The sequence below is a fragment of the Lepidochelys kempii genome, chromosome 1 (assembly GCF_965140265.1).
Source record: "Lepidochelys kempii isolate rLepKem1 chromosome 1, rLepKem1.hap2, whole genome shotgun sequence".
NCBI lineage: Eukaryota > Metazoa > Chordata > Testudines > Cheloniidae > Lepidochelys > Lepidochelys kempii.
The window spans coordinates 234130855-234149726 of record NC_133256.1 but is presented as its reverse complement, the minus strand read 5'-3'; the positions used below and the strand labels follow the sequence as shown (position 1 = coordinate 234149726).

The 18872-nt window shown below is 40.1% G+C and overlaps 1 protein-coding gene across 4 annotated transcripts in view; it reads left to right on the top strand.

Annotated features, from left to right (window-relative positions):
* Positions 1 to 18872, top strand: part of PDE3A (phosphodiesterase 3A) — a 367243-nt gene that overhangs the window by 300671 nt on the left and 47700 nt on the right. For all 4 annotated transcript variants that reach the window (XM_073318613.1, XM_073318622.1, XM_073318639.1 and 1 more), the window contains exons 3-5: positions 8307 to 8567; positions 12269 to 12423; positions 16085 to 16200. In XM_073318613.1, the coding sequence (XP_073174714.1) occupies positions 8307 to 8567; positions 12269 to 12423; positions 16085 to 16200 (532 nt within the window). The remainder of the gene's footprint in view (positions 1 to 8306; positions 8568 to 12268; positions 12424 to 16084; positions 16201 to 18872) is intronic.

Sequence of the window (18872 nt, the reverse complement as noted above, 5' to 3'; positions counted from 1 at the left end):
TGGTGGCACATTCCATTAATTTTTATAAAAAAATGAAATATTTCCTTCCAGAATTCATACTACTTTCTAAAGGGCTCCAGATTTAATATTTGCAAAAGTTGTGATTACTTTGAATAGGTTAAAAGTTACAGCCACTTAATAATTGCCCCATTCTTAAAATTTCCACTGGTTGTATAGTCTTTCTTTGGTTTCTCTAGTTTAGTACTGTCAAAATTTCAAAATCACAAACCTACAATATGTATAGATATTGACCATATCTCCTCTAAAGGGTATAGTTGTTTTGTTGGATTTAATTGTTAATTAATTATAGTTGTTGGATTTAATTGTTACCCAAGAAAAAATATTTCTGTTTTTGGGAAAGGACTGGCACAATAGTAAAACCACCTCAAAATGCAAGTATCCAGTCTCAGCCTTGATTTTCATGGCTTAAGACAAGATGCAGAGTGTTGTATTTATATGTACAGTGCAGTGGTTTCTCAGATAGTCCCTTGTGTCTAAAATCTTTTCCAATGTTCACATGATTCTAGGTGGTCTAAAAAAAGTCAGCAGCAAAATCTGTTTCATAAGCAATTGGATTGGGAGGATTCTGTTAGCATCAGCACCACATGCATAGTTCATTTCAACACGTGTCTGGTGCATTGTGAATATACCCATCTAGACAGAGCTCTGTGGAAAGTTTTCTGTGAAATCTTCATGATGATGCAAAGAGTTTTGCAGCACTCTGATCACAGAAGTGTGCTCAACTCTGTCTTATAGAGCTTGGGTTAGGTCCACCTACTGGGTAGAGGAACTTAGCTCTACTTCATTAAGGCATAGAAAAGGATACTCTCTGATTCATTACCTGCCCAGAGGGAAGGGAAAATACTAAGTCCATATGTTAGTGCAAAAGAACAGTCAGAAATCATATTTCCAGGTAAAACGGCAATTTTCCCTCCTTAAAAAGCAGAAGAATTAAATGCCAAACAATTGTATGCCGACATTTTTCTTTCCTCTTTAGTCCTTTGGTAAAAGCTCGTAATTGAACTTTGGAGGTGGCTTTAATAATAATCTATTATTTCCAGTTCATGTTTATATTTCAAATCACTCTGTGGATATTTTAAAAACAAAGCAAAACTGGAGAGTTGTTTTCTTTTAATTTGGTTTTCAGACAGCTTGGTCTGAGAGTTCATGATGTGACTTGGAAACCATATCAAATCATGATTTATTTCTTGGCCTGTGATTGTATGGCGACAGAAAACCTACCTGACACTGCTGTCTTTTTCTTTTTCTTCTCACTAACTAAGTGTATCTGAAAGTAACATAGTTGAAAGACAACAGCTTTGCTTTGCCTATTTTTCTGTTTCTTCTTCATTTGCTGTGGCTTGTGAGAATTTGAGCATTATGCTGCAAGGAATGGATAGTGTTGTTGCAATAATTGGGGCCAGTTGCAAGCCGAACTATGGAAAAGTAAATGAAAGTTTATTATGTGGTCCAGTTACCTGTAATAGCAAATGGGGATGGCTGGTAACCAGACTCCAACTCAGCCTGTTACCTAACATTATTTATGAAAATCTGTAAAAGTGAAAAACAGATTAAGTTAGTCTAAACAGAAAGGTGTTTACTGATACAGCTCCAGGACCATATCTGGTAAACAAGAAAGCTTGTTAATAGAAAGAAAAGTTAATAGAACGCGTCATGCCATGTCATGTTGGAAGTTAGGCCTAATTGGGGAACAATATAATGAGAGGATAGACTATGCTGCCACCCCTTTCTTTTGTTTGGAGGCCCTTAAAAAGAGACTTTGGGGTGGGAACAGATGGATCACCTGAGGTGTTCCTGGAGGATGAGGAAAGCCATCAGGCTTCCACTCCACTTCAGACACTTTGTCCTTCACCTGTGGATCCCAAAGGTAATCACACCATCAAAAAGCCAAGACCTCAGCACAGTAGCAGAGATGTATGCCCATCACTGCTGCACCAGTGAAGACTTCAGGCAGAGACACGTGAGATCCTGCTCTGTCTCCCCTTCGCTTGTGTGTTCCTTTCTGCCCCACTATTCTTCCTCTTGTCCTGTTTCTCTATTGGCTTTCGATTTTATCCTGAGGTTAACTGTGCTATGCAGCACCATCACAAAACAGTCCATCCAGCTCTGTCCAGCCTGAGAGAGGCCAGGGGGTGAACCAGACCAGTCAATGACATCCTAGACCTGGGGCAACTGCTGTCCTGGATGACCTGAAAACCCAGAGCATCCATGTGACTGACCTGCTGCCCAGATTCATGAGAATATCAACAAAAGCCACTTTTCCCGTATGTTTTACTAACCTGTCTCTTCTCACTGTTGTGAGTGTCCGTTTGCAAAGGCAGGGAAAGTGACGATCCTTCACATCTTGGAGCTGAGTAATAAAATTGACCTTTTCCTGCCACCAAGAATGGTTATCCCACATAATAAGACTCTGATATCTTCTCTTTTGAAAGGGGCTGGCATGTGTTTGTTCTATGTAATCATTTCAATTTTAAAGTGGTTTTTAACTTGTTTTAGCTTTCTTTTTATGTGTGCTAACAGATAAATCTCTAAACTTTACCATGAATTTCTTGTGTGCTTGGTATAGAACTAAGCATGCTAAGGTGTCTGTATACCAAGCCCTGAAACAGTTTCAGGGTCGTGTTAACTCTTTGGGCCCATATATTCTATCTAAATTAATACCACAGTGGTTTGCATTTAATAGTTGTGCATTTTTTTTCTTATTTATCTAAGGTATGATTGCTTTGTGGATTGACATTAGTCATCTCTTTTTTTGTGGTTCAGTTAGTGTGGTTTAGTGATATGGTAATCAGACATGGAATGCCTGATGTTAGTAGTTCTGGGGACAAAGTTTTATTTGCAGTGAGGGGAACACTTGGCGGTAAGGATACCAGATCTGCTTCTTGGGTGAACGAGTCCATTATTATTATTGTTGCCCAAGAATGTCTTGTAAACTGAATTAGTTGATAAGGGTTTATGGGTGCAGGAAACCTTTGTTCCTATGTTTCCTTGATGTGTTTGTCCTACAGATATAGTTTTGTCTAATGTTTTCCCATTCATTAAAGAAACAGTCTCAGATTTTTATGGAAAAAATCCTATAGAATTTAGTAAGATAAAACAAAAACGATAATTGAAAAGTTATTCTAAAAACCTACAGAATTTAACAGATACATTTTTCAAACCTTCTTGTAGAATTCTGTAGGAAGGATACAATTCTTTTAAATTCTATACAACTGTGAAAAACAAACAAAAAACATCTATCGAAAGGTAACTTTCCTAGAAGGAATGAAGGTTGGTTTTGTGGCTAAAGCACTGGAAATCAGAGTGAAGTTTCCAGATCCTCCCACAGACTGCCTATATGACATTGGACAAGTCTCTTTGTCTCCTGTCCTGAAAACACTATGCATGTGCTTATATTTATGCTGTGAGGTAGTTCCTTTAACTTCATTGAAAATACTATGTGCATAAAGTTAACCACATAGATAATTGTTTACATAATGGTTCCATAATCTGTCTGCCTGAATATGCCATCTATTAAATGGAATAATACTTACTGTCTCTCTTGCTCTATCTACCTTTTCTTCTCAGGTGCTAAGGTCTTCAGGGCATACACTCTTTCTTACTACATGTATCTACAGGCCTAACGCAATCAGGCCCGGATCTTGGTTAGGGCCTTCAGGTGCTACTGTACTGTAAATAATAATAGTAATGATGAATGCTGAATTTTAAAAAAACTTCCCAGCATATATGCTTATTTTTTATACCTCATTCAGCTATGTGAACAAACATAGGTTAGTCAGTTAGCTTGCTTTCACTTTTCTTTCTAGTAAGCTTCACTTTCTAATTCTCATGCCCATGCACCCCATTGCACTGTTCGAGTTGGAAACATTGCACAAGTATGTTTGTTTAAATCAGAGTTGGACTGAATGCACAAAGTTCAGATCAACATAAAAACTTCAAAATTTCAAGGAAGGGGTCAAATCCAAGGTTTTGCAGCATAGGCTAATAGATGAGTGCTGGCCCAGCAATAGCACTAAAAGCAAAATTCACCTTCCAAAATCAGTTTATCTGGCATTTTGCTTAGTTGATTACAAGTGTGTTATTTCATGTCTGTGTTTCCAAATGTCCAGACTTTGGGCTTGAGATGAGTAAAGTGGGTAAACTGGTTCGCAACAAATCCAGGAGAGTTCATATATGCAAAATGTAGCATTGATAGTGTGTATATTTAATATATTTCCCCTGTTATCTGACAGTATATATAAAATGACAGAAATCCAAAAATCATCAGTAGTTGTCTGTCTTGCATCAATCTTCATTGTTTTCATTTTCCCCATATGTAGTTTGTCAAAAATAAATTCCAAATTTCCTTTTTTAAGGAGGCAATCCATGTTAGGTTATATTGTTGAATAATGTTTTTTAATCATACTGTTTATATTTAATGTTTTTGTTATAATTTGGGGACTCTGAAAAGTATAGCATAGTTCTTCAGAGCTGTGTAGTGTAATTGTTTTATAAAAGGATTTGTTGTGTTTTATAGCCAAGACATCAATAGTGTTCTCAGGATGCATTTTGATAGATTCAATTCAAATTATTTGTATGAGGATTTATTTTAGCTACAGAAGATATTTGAAGTCAATCTATGACATGTAAGCTATTTATATTCAATGTGCATTGTTTTACCTCACTGAACCTAATTTATTACAGCAAAATTTCTCCTACATTTCTTTCTTCACTGTATCCTGTTGAATTGGTACTTGGCTACATCTAGTTTTAGATTTTTTATGTATATATTTAATTATAAGAATTGCACAATTTTTAGGCCTTACAATTTTTTTAAAAAGTTTTTTGCATTTGTAATATATAGTAATTGCCAAATTTATTTGAGCATAAGCTTTTGTGAGTTACAGCTCACTTCATTGGATGAAAGCTTATGCTCAAATAAATTTGTTAGTCTCTAAGGTGCCACAAGTACTCCTTTTCTTTTTGTGATACATATGTCATATAGAACAGATTGTTGACATTTTAATGGTGACCGTTGCTGTGATCTTGTCAGATAATGTACCATAAGCAGATTATAGGCCTAGTTAGAACTTCAGTGGGAGATGCTGTTGACTTTTCTGGGTTGGCACCAAGTCAGACAATGGAGCACTATACATTACGTAGTTGGCTCACCGGAAGTGGGGATGACAACTCCCTCCTGCCTGAATAGGCCCTCACCAAGACATATGATTCCTTGGTGATTTGTTTTCACTCCAAGACCATAAGAACATAATTTTCAGGAGAGTTACGTTATTCCTTAAATATTACCCATAGATGCACCTCACAATGAGTGAGTATTTATAAGTTATAAGCTTTCAGTAGGGACCTCAGACACTACCATTTACGGATAAATACCAGGAAAATAGTGTGTTATGTGTTGTGAGTTTGTCTAGAGAAGTACAAGGTAGCCTCTGCACTGGGCTACTGTAGAGGATCTGTGCCAAAATTTGACAAGACAGGTTGTGACACACAGAAGCCTCTACAGTAGCCCAGTGCAAAGGCTACATTGTACTTCCCTAGATGGCTTCTGTAAATTACATTGCCTGCTAATGCACCAAAGGCAGCCTGGGATTGCCAAGTCACGGGGAAGGCCCAGCCATGGTCTGTATGTCAGCTCTATGCCACTAGAGAACTCTTTTTGCTCAGCTGCTACTCTCAGGGATGGCAGTGCTGGCTTAACGGCCGCTCTGCAAAATGTCAGCATCACAGTATAGAATATCGGCTTTTATCTTAGTCCTGCTGAAGTCAGACCTATTTCCTTAATTGAAGTATTAATGTATTTTCTCATCTCTCGCTCCGATAATCAGGTCACCGATTTCAGACTCCAGGTTGAATAGGATTTCAAATTCTAAATAGTGCTGTTTTGCTGAAAATATCAGACCTAGTTTTATTTCCTCTTCTATAACGCTTTGCTTTATATCTTTGAATTTTTTCCTTTTGGCCTGTTTTGCTGGGCTGAGATAAGGAAAGACAAATTACTCCTCTCACCCCAAACCCTGCCTTATAATTTAAAATTGATGCTTTATTTAGCCACTGCCAGATTTGTTCATGGTGCAAACCCAGCTCAGGAGATGTGGACTTGCGGTTCAAGTTTTTTCTGTAATCTTGGAGGAGACCCCTTGTTGGTTGAGAAGAGGTATGGTATGTAATGAATGAAACCTTATCTTGGGAGCACTAGGAAACCCTTCCATAACCCGTGAAGGGAACTATGTCAGGAGTTGCTGTCTCTGCGCACCTATATGGGTTTGGGATTCTGCAATTGGTCACTCTGAGTCTGTTTACCACTCGGTGATTGGGTTCTCTTTGGCAGGTGTAGTGCAGGGTGGGTGGTGAAGGTGTCTAGTGGATGAAATGCATTCTGCTATAGCGAAGGAAAGATCAGAACTCTCTGTACCAATCCATCGGGCTCTAGTTCCTTCTCCGGAGAGAGGGAGGGCAAGTGAGCAGATTCCTTCCCTTCCTCTCCCTACGCTGCTGAGTTTCCGTCACAAAGGTATGTGTGTGGAGGGTGGACTTGTTGTGGACGAGGTAAGCAATGAGTCCTGGGGGATTCTGGTTGTTGTAACATGGCTGTATGTGGGCTGGAAGGGTGTTGGTGTGAGATCCCTGTTCTAGCTGTGGATAAGGGGACTGTAAAAGAAAGAATAAATTGATCCATTAAATTGACGTCAGCCCTTTGTTTCTCATTGGGATTGGATAGCATTTTTGTATACAAAGTAAGTCACCTTCCATGTTTAGTAAGACATATACTAGGAAGTGCAGAAGCATGTGTGGTCCTGTGACCCAAGTACAGCACTGGGTATTAGGAGACTGGAGTTTTACTCCTGGCTGGCCACGGAATCACTATGTGACCTTGGCCAAATCACTCTCTCTTTTTGTGCCTCAGTTTGCCAGAGTGTAAAATTCAGACAATTCCTCAGAAGTGTTTTATTTCAGTATTGCTTGCAAAGGGTTTTGTGAGCCTGAAGAAGTTCAAAGCATTACTAAGGATCGCTATTGTTTTATGTATTATGAGTTCCATAAATGCTGTAGTGACTGTGATTCTTCTCCTGCTTGTGTTATGACCCTTCTCCTGTTATAAGAGCATGCTTGGTTCTCCAACCTATCAATGTCTCAACCCAGAAAAATATTATGCTCTGTCACAGTGGCAATTCTATCACTTGGGGGGTTATCCTACTTAAAAAAAGGTGAATATCTATCAGAGTAAAACAGATGTTTCTTCATCTCAGAGTTACGCATCCTTCGCATCTGATAGGCTGACAAAATAGATCTTCCAGGAATGGCTGTGGGGACATTTGTTCCAGTGCCCCAGATATATACATTGCATCTGTGCCCAAGAGGGCGCTCCAAAGCAGTAACAGCCTAGCAGTCACTTTCAAGAGTGCCTTTAATAGATGACCACATGTGGCACAACAGTGATTTATAGTGCTTCCACTAAACTTTTGACCTAGAAATGTCACTGCTTTGTCAATAATTTAGAAGTGATGGAAGACGCACTTTCTGCCTCAGTTCCTGTCTATTCTGCACCTTAATTTAAGCCTCCAGTTTTTATTCATATAGTTTATTCCATCAGACATTACAGTTCCTTAATCTTTTCTTTAAGGCTATGCCATTAGTTATTACTTGCAAATTATAGATCATTCCTCTGCATATGTTGCCATTACTTAAAGTGCTACTTTTCTTTTTATTTAATAATCTTTCTTTTTTAATTATGTTCCCGTTATTATTTCATAAACTGATAAACTTTCAAGGCTGTTATGATCATCTAGTCTGGCGTCCTGTGTATAATTTCACTCTGGCACTCCTGTATGGAGATCAATAACTTGCATCTCAAGTAGAGTGTATCACTTAGAATGACATCCAATCTTGATTTCAATATTCAAGTTTCAATATTGTTGCCCAGCGGACGCTTACTTGGCAGAGACTTTTTGTCATGATCGTTGTCTGCTTTCTGGCTGCTCTAAAAACTCGTATCTGGGTTGTGACCATTTTAAAAATCGAAATAAACTATATGCAATCAATTTGCAAACTTGTTTACAGAGAAAGACATCAACCAAATGGTTGATCTAGTCAGAATGTTCGGAATAAATCACATTGTTTTAAGTTGTTAATCTCTTTTAATCTTTTCCTAGCTATCCACAACAAATTGAATAAAAGATGCTGGTAACTGTCCCTGAAAAGATGTTGGGTTTGATGTCACATGCTTTAGTTTGACATGTGGGACACAGCCATAGCCTTACATGTCCTTCTTTGTTTTTCCCTTTCAGTCTTCAGGTACCAGTATTACCGTTGATATCGCTGTTATGGGAGAAGCTCATGGGCTCATTACCGACCTTCTGGCAGATCCTTCGTTGCCACCTAATGTGTGTACTTCCCTGAGAGCAGTGAGCAACCTGCTGAACACGCAGTTAACCTTCCAGGCTATTCATAAGCCAAGGGTTAACCCTTTGGTGTCCTTCAGTGAGAACTACACCTGCTCTGACTCAGAGGAATGTCCAGAAAAAGGAGAAAAGCTGGCTATTCCCAAGGTACGTGCTAGTCCACATGTTGGCTATCACAGTGAATTTACTCCAGCTACTAAAACTTGATTCCCCCCTTTTGGTATAGTATTGCATGGTTGGGTGTGTTAATGAAGATTTTTTTCCTCATCTTTTGAAGCATTAATCATTTACGTCTATAAGAAGCAAAATTAAATGGACTATTTGTGTCTTGTGGTAAGACAGTTCCTATTCCTTCAATGCTCACACAGTTCAAACCTGATCCTTCATGCAACTTTAGAAGTAGGCATTCAACACAGGATAATTTCCATACTTGCTATTCCTGTTTCTTAGTAGGTGTTTGACGGAGTTGGAGTAAGGGGGAGTGGGAAGAGCATAGCTCTCTCTATGCTATCATAGACTCATAGACTTTAAGGTCAGAAGGGACCATTATGATCATCTAGTCTGACCTCCTGTACAACGCAGGCCATAGAACTTCACCCACCGACTCCTGCAATAAACCTCTCGCCTATGTCTGAACTATTGAAGTCCTCAAACCATGGTTTAAAGACTTCAAGGTGCTGAGAATCCTCCAGCAAGTGACCCGAGCCCCATGCTGCAGGGGAAGGCAAAAACCCCCCAGGGCCTCTGCCAATCTGCCGTGGAGGAAAATTCCTTCCCAACCCCAAATATGGCGGTCAGCTGAACCCTAACCATGTGGGCAAGACTCACCAGCTAGCTACCCAGGAAACAATTCTCTGTAGTAATTCAGAACCCACCCCATCTAACATCCCATCACAGGCCATTGGGCCTATTTACCGCTAATAGTCAAAGATCAATTAATTGCCAAAATCATGTTATCCCATCATACCATCTCCTCCATAAACTTATCGAGCTTAATCTTGAAGCCAGATAGGTCTTTTGCCCCCACTGCTTCCCTTGGAAGGCTGTTCCAGAACTTCAGTCCTCTGATGGTTAGAAACCTTCATCTAATTTCAAGTCTAAACTTCCTGATGGCCAGTTTATATCCATTTGTTCTTGTGACCACATTGGTACTGAGCTTAAATAATTCCTCTCCCTCCCTAGTATTTATCCCTCTGATATATTTATAGAGAGCAATCATGTCTCCCCTCAGCCTTCTTTTGATTAGGCTAAACAAGCCAAGCTCCTTGAGTCTCCTTTCATAAGACAGGTTTTCCATTCCTCGGATCATCCTAGTAACCTTTCTCTGTACCTGTTCCAGTTTGAATTCATCCTTCTTAAACATGGGAGACCAGAACTGCACACAGTATTCCAGATGAGGTCTCACCAGTGCCTTGTATGACGGTACGAACACCTCCTTATCTCTACTGGAAATACCCCACCTGATGCATTCCAAGACCACATTAGCTTTTTTCACGGCCATATCACATTGGCGGCTCATAGTCATCCTGTGGTCAACCAATACTCCACGGTCCTTCTCCTCCTCTGTTACTTCCAATCAGAAGTAGAGGGGAGCTCCTCCTAATCTCTCTGACTTGAGGGAACTCATCTCTGCTTTCTCCTTTTACTTTAGTGTTGATAACTGCCCCTCCCCTTTCAACTTTGACCACTGAGTGTAGGTAGCGAGTGATGTCATTAAGGATCATTAAGAAGGAGGGAATGAAATGGTGAGATCAGTGCACTCTTCAGTTCTCAAGATCAGAATTCAAATCTTAATCAGAGTTACAGGTGAAATGAGTTTGATGTTCTTGTCTTCATCCCTTAGCACCTGATCCAAAACCCATGGAAGTCGGAGGGTATCTTTTTTTCATTGACCTCAATGTGCTTTGGGTCATGCCACAAATGACCATTGTCCACTTGAAAAAACCACCACACAGTTCCATACAGTGGACAACATTTGCTCAAGAAAGGTCCATTGCTGGAGATAACAAGATTTAGTAAGGACTGAGTTGCAGTGGCAGAGCTATGTATGTAAAGACAAGGTATTAACACATCTAAACTGCTTTTTTTTTTTTTTTTGGTACACTAGCTCTAGCAGAGCTAGCATGTGCTTGTGTACCCAGGCTGGGATGCTCACTCCCAGATGCAGTGTAGACATACCCATAGAGAACTAACCAATGCTATGAATTCCTGGTTTCTATATATACATGTTAGCAACATTCACTAGATAGAGAGAAACCTCTTATCAGCTTGGAGGTCATTTAAATTGCCAGGTCATCCACTCTGACATATAAAAATGTAGTAATATTGCCATTAGCAGCGAGGCTTATATTTTACTTTGGGAACTAAGTAAAACAATTCTATGTTGTTTTGTTCTTATCCTGTACAAATAGTTTCTACTGCCTAAAGTTATGGAGGCAACTGATCATCATTTTTTTATATTTTATAGGACTTTTAATATGCCTCTTTCATTTTTATAGAGCTTATATTTCCTTTAATTGAAGAAAAATTAGTCCCACTGAGCACTTTTGCTGTATATACTCTATATAATGTAATAGCTCCTATTGAAAACTCAATATTCATTGGCCCAGATGATTGCAGTAATGGTGATATTTCTATATGCATAAAATAGTACATATTAAGATTTCAGTGTGGATTGACAAGTGCTGAATTTCTTGGGAGGCTCTCTGTAACAAGGTAAATTAGATGCAAACTAACATATTTAGATAGTTTTGAAAAAACAACTTATACAGAAAAACAATCATGTATTACAGGCAGGGCTGAAGGACTGCTTATTCTTAAGGTTGCCTGACACTTCCCATTATGAGACCCTGATTTCAATTGCTTATGACTTTGCGAAACTTTAACCATTTGGGCTGAAATTTACCATTCACAGTGTCTGCCTCAGACTGAATCTTTTGACCCAATGGCACAATAAGCCAATGACATCCACTGTAGATCCTTATAAATGTGTATATATTTTATTTTTTTAGTACTTCTCAAACTGAAAATTCGTCACGATAATGAAAAGGCAACAAATAATTAATATAAAAATTCAACATCTGCAACATACTGATGGGACCACTCGTATATCTGCAATAAAACTGATCCCACAAATAACAGTAACCCCCTAATCAACTCCACCCATTCCCTCAACCTGCCTCCTCGCCAGACACCTGGGAAAAGCCCCATCAACAAGAATCAGGTAGAGAGACGTAAGGAGCACGCAAGACAATCAGATAAGTCAGGAAAACCCTGCTGCAAGCAATCCAAAATAATTTATCCCCACCCCCTTTGCCCTACCATGAAAGATTTTTACTGGTAATTTTTCTTCCTTTTTGTAAAAGCATTGTGGAAGATTTAGTGTCCCATCACTTAAATGTTTGAATTTCATGGATTGTCTTCAATTTGGCTGGATAGAGCAGAGAAAGCTGCAGGGGGTTTGGGGGGTTTTTTTGGGGGGGAGGGTGGACAGTGGGATTGTTTTGTTGTTTTGTTTCCTTTCCTGCTTCCTATCTCTGATGTCAACGAATGTGTGGCTGCTATTTCCAACTCTTTAAGCAACTTGCTGGGTGACTTTGGCCAAGTCACTTAGGCTTGTTTCTCAAAGGTGCTGAGGTCTTTAACGTTGACTTCAATGGGATCTCTGAGTGCTAAGCATTTCTGACAATCAGTCCCTTGACCTTTCTTTGCCTCAATTTCCCCATCTGTAAAATAGGGCTTTGACACTTACCCACCTCACAGGGTATGTCAGGCTCAATTCATGAATTGACATTTGAGATTCCTGATGAAAGGTGATATATATAATGGCAAAGCATTATCTGCTCTAGCGCCTACGGAAGAGTCTGCCTCCAGGTCTGCTCAGGCGAGTGTCATCAACTTGGACCACAACAACATCTGCCACAGGTTTACCGACCTTGGAGCCTGCACCAGTGAGAAGAGACCGCAGTGGCAGCATCAAACCTCATGAATCTTCTTCATCCAGGTAAGAAAACCTCTCTTTGTATCTTTAGGAGAACTTCTTTGGTTTTCTGTGGACACGTAGGTGTGTAATAATGTCTTCTCTTGGGAAACTGTAGGTCAGAAATTTGAAAGAATTCCCATTCTAGGGTTTGTGTTTTTTTTGTTTGGTTGGTTTTTTTAAGAGAATTAAAGCCTTTATATTAGGCCAGATTATTACAAACACAAATTCGGCAAGGTTTAGAAGCCAAAAGGTTCAATGAGTTGCAAAACCATAACTTAAAAAGATTATGTAAAAGAAAAATTGTCTATTAAAGGTCTTTGCTACATTCTTCTTCTATATCCCTATACTCTTTCCTCTGCATTTTCTGAGCAGATAGTTCTGATGATTGATTATAAATATTTTTAAATGAAATGTACAATTTCAGCCATCTGACAATAAGAGCAAGAAATTTCAAGGTGTGTTTTAGTGGTTCCATTAATATTACTATTTCAAGAACACCACAAGTGTTCAAGGGGCTCTACAGATATAAAAGAAGATAAGTTCTCAACCCTGATTAGCTTTCAAGCTAACTGATTCAAATGTAATGCAAACAGTAAAAAGTCATTTCCAAAAGTGTAAGCAGACAACACCACAGAGGAGTGTAATTTTGGAAGGCAAGGCCAAAGAAGTGGGTTTGAAAGAGGAAAAGGAGAGTGTTGAAAGAGAGTGTTCCAAGCATTAAAAAAGTACAATATAAGAACTATGACACAAAGGGAGGAATTAGGAAGGAGAACATTGATTGCATAGTGCACAAAGCAGGCATGATAGAATTTGAAACCAGAGACGTGGGTGGGGGCAGAGCTGTGTAGAACCATTCCTTACAGAACATTTTCTAGCACTGTATCCAGGCTAGTTTTCAACATTCCCAGGGAGTGCTGCTCACCAGGTACACCATACAATTTTATGTGGGAATTGGCAAATTCTTATTACAAAGTTTATAGTTCTGGTATAGAAACAAAATAAAGAGCTAAACTTTCTGTTCATGTATGTATTGAGGCTTCCAAGCTTCCTTGTGCTATCAACATACAATCCTTCCAAATTCCCTCAGTCCTTTTTGTCTCATCTTATTAAAGGGCTTGTCCTATAAAGGTCTTCCTTTCCATTTGATGCTACAGGAACAGGGTCACAGCAAGTGTTTTATGGGGATGGAAATTGTGAGGCCCATGTTATTTGAAGATGCCTGAAGTTTCAGGCCTTCTAGAGGAGGCTGCCACTAGGGGAGACCTGAAGAGTTCCAGCTGCAAATAGGATAATTAATAAGGTCATGGCCCTGGCTGTGGTAAAAGCTGTAGAGAGGGGGAGAGGGGAGAGATGATGATCATATTTTATAGCCCTGGAACCGGCCACAGAGGCATCCTTGAAAATATCTGGGGGCTGCAGGATATCTTAGAAACCAAGTGAACCAGTAAAGTGAAATATAAACAAGATAGCACCATGTGGAAATCTTTTTCAGCCACTGTTTTCCTGTGATTCATACGGCTTTCTTGATTTATGTTGTCGATTCCAGACTCTCACGTACTATGTAAGCTTCCTAAGAAGGGAATCTGAAGCAAGGGGGAGGGGAGCGATTAAATATTGCTGGTGGTGTTCTTCTACAGTTATGTAATTCTTTCCGATGAGCCAGTTAAACAGGTGATCAGTTCTTCCTAAGTGTAGTGTCACCAATTGCATAATGATAGCTCTGTCAAGCCTCCCAGCCTCCTCTTTGCAACTCTTCCATTGTAGGAGCAGAAGCCATTCATATTCCGGAAGAGGAGAGCGAGGCCTGTATGTCTAGACTAACTTAGCAGGACAGATACAGATGGGGGCATTTTACATCAATAAAACACTTAAGAAAAAGGTCTTGACTAGGAAAAAACATCTATTTAATGGCTTATTATTTCCCTTGCACTTTATCTGTGTTTGGCAAAGTGAGGCTGGAGGGCGAGGGAAAGGAATGTGCATCAGTCCATTATCCCCAAAGCCACAAAGAGGCAATGGAGCCATTCTGTGGCAGCTGTTACAACCACAGGATCTGCAGCTTTTGTGCCCCACAACCCCTCTGAGCAGGAGGTAGCCTATGTATCTCCATAATTGTGGGCTCCCCTGCTTTGCCCAGACTGCTGCATAGGTTCCAGAATCCTGCACAGACACGCCCCTCTGTGCAGAAGTGGTGAGGCAAGGTCCTTGCATCGCTTCAAAGGAAAGTAACTTCATGAAAGTAACATCTTAGGGTTCCATATTCGCTTACTTCCTTAACAAGTTAAAAGATTTTCCTAGCTCCCAGCATTTCATTCTCATCCTAGGATCCAAAAACTGGATTCATTCTGCCTTTTGCTTCATGACAGATAACTATTCTGCCATCTGAAGGTAGCTAAGCCATGAGAGAGAACAGAACCTCGCTTGCTCTTCCACAGCCATAAGATTTCTGTGGTGCTAACAAGTGAAACAAAAAAATTGCCTTGAGATATAAAAAATTCCTCTTAATATAAAATCCCTTAAGTTAGTATTGGACCCAGCTTACTTTGAGGGACCATCTGCTGCCCTATATCCTATGTCAGTGTTTAAAATGAGAAGGACTGGGACCTGTTCATCATCTTGTGTTAGAATCTTGAAGCACAGCAGAGTTGGGTCATGACAAGACATTTGAAGGATTAGAGGGCAAAGGCCTTATGGATCTGTGCCCTCATTGTGGAAGAACGCACTGAGGCATCTGTGCAAGCAGGTGGCATGTGGTCGTTCCTTTATTAAATTACAGTGATAAATGCAGCTTTTCCACCTTACAAAATCACCTGGCATCAGCACATAAGAGATACAAAAGTGTCAAGCCTGCCATTCTCATTTTCCCTTTTTTTTTTTCTTTTTTATGGTGCTTTTCAATGATTTTCTCCTAGATCAGTGAGCAGATATCTAGATTTTCAAGAATCTCTTAGTAGGGATTTTTTTTCAAAAGCTGCATGTGATGTATCTGAAAGGTGCTGGATTGAAAGCCTTGGAAACTAGAGGGCTCTATTTATTCACAAAGCAGACACTCCACAGGCAGCAGTACTGCAAGCTTCCCCCCAGTGTGATTCAATCCTGCTATGGAAGCTGCATCACTACAGATTGCATTAAGTGGCACCTTTGCTGGCAATCTGAGGAGAAAAATGCAATGGGCCTGATTTTCATGGACACCAAGGCCCTTTTATACTGCTTCAGGTATGTAAAGAGACCTTAACAAGGTGTAAATTTAATCGAAGCCCACTTTTAGACTGCTTCCACACCCTCAGCATAGCATAAAGGAATTTTAGTATAAATTAAATGAAAAGGCCTGGGCACTGAAGTCACGCCTAGTGGCAGTCTCACTAGCACCAAAGCATGTTGAGGTAAATTGGAAAGCCACCTTGGAAGAATCTTACCATACCCATGTTGTAACTGTGTTTGGCTTAAATCAAGGACTTAAATGTCTGGAGTTGTCAGTCCAGCACCTTTTGGCAATACTGAATTCACTAAAAACAATCATTCAAATAGTTGATAACGCAGCCCTCCACAGTAGAGTTTTTTGTTCTTACATGTGGAGTGCTGTGACAATTAACTTCTCTCAGAACTCTGTCACCAAGATCTTTACAGGCCTGCAATGCTTACGTAATAATAGTTTTGTGTGTTTGTACTCTTGATCTCACAGCATCGACCCTTGGAACAGCTCAATTCTGATGGCCATCACAAAAAGTAGGTCCTTCTCGGCCTCCTATGCGATGTCTGCTACAAACCATCTGAATTCCAAAAGGCAAAGCCGACAAGGTGAACAGCTATTTCTGGTTTGACATTTATTTTATTTAGTCAAGCTTGCTTTCCCTAAAGCTGCAATGTACTCTGGGAAATCTGGTGATTGACACACACACAGAGCATTTTTTGTTTTCCCTCTACTCTTTCTCCTCACATTCCCATAAATTAGACTTCAGTTATTTCCATCATTTAAAAACACAGTGATCTAAAATGCTACAGCTTATAGTAGTGTTGCTGTAGTGTTTTGATCTTTCCATTATAAAAGTTGTTAGTTTCTGTTCTATTACTTCAGTGATCTATGTGCTAAATTCTGCCTTCATTTACCTCTAGGCAATCCCATTGACTTCAGTAGGGTTGAAGACCATTGTATCTCATAACATGCTCGTTAAACTGACTGTATATTTTCCATTGTCTTCATTAAGTTTGCCTGGTTATAATAAAACACAGAATTTGTCTTTGTGGGAGATAGGCATAAGCATCTAATTGTCCTTATCATCCAATTATATCCAAATGACAAGCACATTTTAACCTATATGCCTTTCCATCTGTCATGGAAAAAGTCTAAAAGGCCTTTATTGATGGTCAGATCAAATAAAATTCACATCTGCCAATTTGTGAAGCACAGTTCTTAGACAAGGTTTAAAAAAAAGTTAACAGTAACCAATGAATAAAAGGATCCAACTAGTTTCAAAAGGTTCTTTTTTAAAAAAAGAATAAACCTAGAAATTCTTTTTCTGTCATTGTAGTGACAAGTGATGTTAGTTAACATCTTCACTCAGTACTGGGAGACTTCAAAGGAATACCAGATAATGTTTTAGCCAGAAAAAAAGTTAGGGAAGATAACTTCTTAACTGATCATAACATTTACAGTAGAACAGTTTTTTGAAATCATCAGTGGTCTATAGATGGCTATCTAACCTGACTTGTATTGCAGTCCAGGAGAATGTTTCCCCATGCTCTCAAGCACCAAATAAAGATGGTTACCATGGCTTCTCTTTCTAAATCAGCACATATGAGCTGAAATTTTCAAAAGCAGCCATTGATTTTGGTGATCAGTTTGAAACAACTTGAGGCTGTTTTTCAGAAGTGCTGAAAATCCACTGATCAAAGGAAAGTACGTGGGACCTGTCTTCCTGGCCTAATGTTGGGCCCCAAGGAATCCAAAATTAGAGACCATTTTGAAAATACATCTGCATGTTTATTAGATCACTGTCAGCCATGTTTGCTAGAAGAAATTGTTTTTCAACTTCAAGCCTGGAGCAAACTTTGATAACTCCCCTGAGATGGGTGACATCTCAGCCAATTGAAGTCAATAAGAGTTTTACCATAGACATGAATAGGGTCAGGATTTCACCCGTATGATCAAAGAAAGTTTATAATGGAAATGTTGGCATGATCCTGACCCTACTGTCTAGAAAAATCTGCCACAAATATAAAATCCACACACAATTTAAAGCTGTAGGAGATTTGTGCCTCTTTATCTTTCTTATTTTTCTTCCATCTATCCCCTCCTTATAAAAATTTATAAACAAACCTTTTCCCATTCTGAAAGAGGGAAAATATTTTCATTTTAGAAAGATTCTCTTCATTACTTTTTTTTAACTCTTTCACTGCTGTTTTTTTCACTGCACCTGTTATGCTGCTGATGTCTCTAATGGCATGCTTGGTACAGGATTGTGTTACAGCAGCATAGCAGATGCATTCTGGGTAGAAGTAAAATATCTCAAAAATTTGGCAACCACCCAGCTGTCAGGTTAATTACACATCTGAATGTAATGCCGTGATATTGCTTATGTACAACACAGGATTTCTAATAGAATTTGTTTAATGCAGAGCTATTTGCTTCACTTCTTTGTGAGGAGCAGCAAATATGCTGCAAGGGATATGGCCCTTTGGATAAAGTGCAAAGCCAAGATCCTTCACCCCTAAGCAGTGATGAGCTGCCAAAATCTTAACCATCGGTTCCCTATAAAAAGTTCTGATTTAAGGGATGTGCCCCAGTATGTATTTTTTGTGCCAACAGGGTTACCATATGTCCGTATTTTCTGCATCCTGGATGGCGATTTAAGAACCAAAACGCCTGACCTGTCCGGGAAAATACGGGTGTGTGTTAACCCTGCCTTTTTTAAAAAGGTGGGCCTGAACTAGAAATGAGCTCCGTTTCACATGTGTGGGTCCCCGCCACTCCCTGGGGGTATGCCAGGGTGATCTCGGGACAGTCCCAATTTGGGGGTCTTTTTCTTATATAGGCTCCTATTACCCCCCACCCCCATCCTGATTTTTCACACTTGCTGTCTGGTCACCCTAGGGTGTGCACATGTGTGGGTCCCAGCTGCTCCCTGTCCCCCTCATTGAAGCAGGTGTGCAGGGTTACTGTCCTGGGAACTGCAGGGCACCAGTGGATGTGGAGCCAGCTGCAGACAGGGGTGTGGGGCAGGGCTAGCTGGAGGCAGGGGTTGCGGGGCTGGCTACGGGCAGGGCAGGGGGTGCAGAGCTGGCCGCAGACAGGAGGATGCGGGGTTGTCTGGAGGCAAGGGGGTGTGGGGCTGGCTGGAGGCAGGGCAGGGGCTGGCTGGAGGTAGGGGCTGGCTGCAGGCAGGGTAGGGGGTGTGGCAGGGGCTGGCTGCGGGCAGGAGGTGCGGGGTGGCTGGAGACAGGGGCTGGCTGCGGGGAGGGCAGGGGCTGGC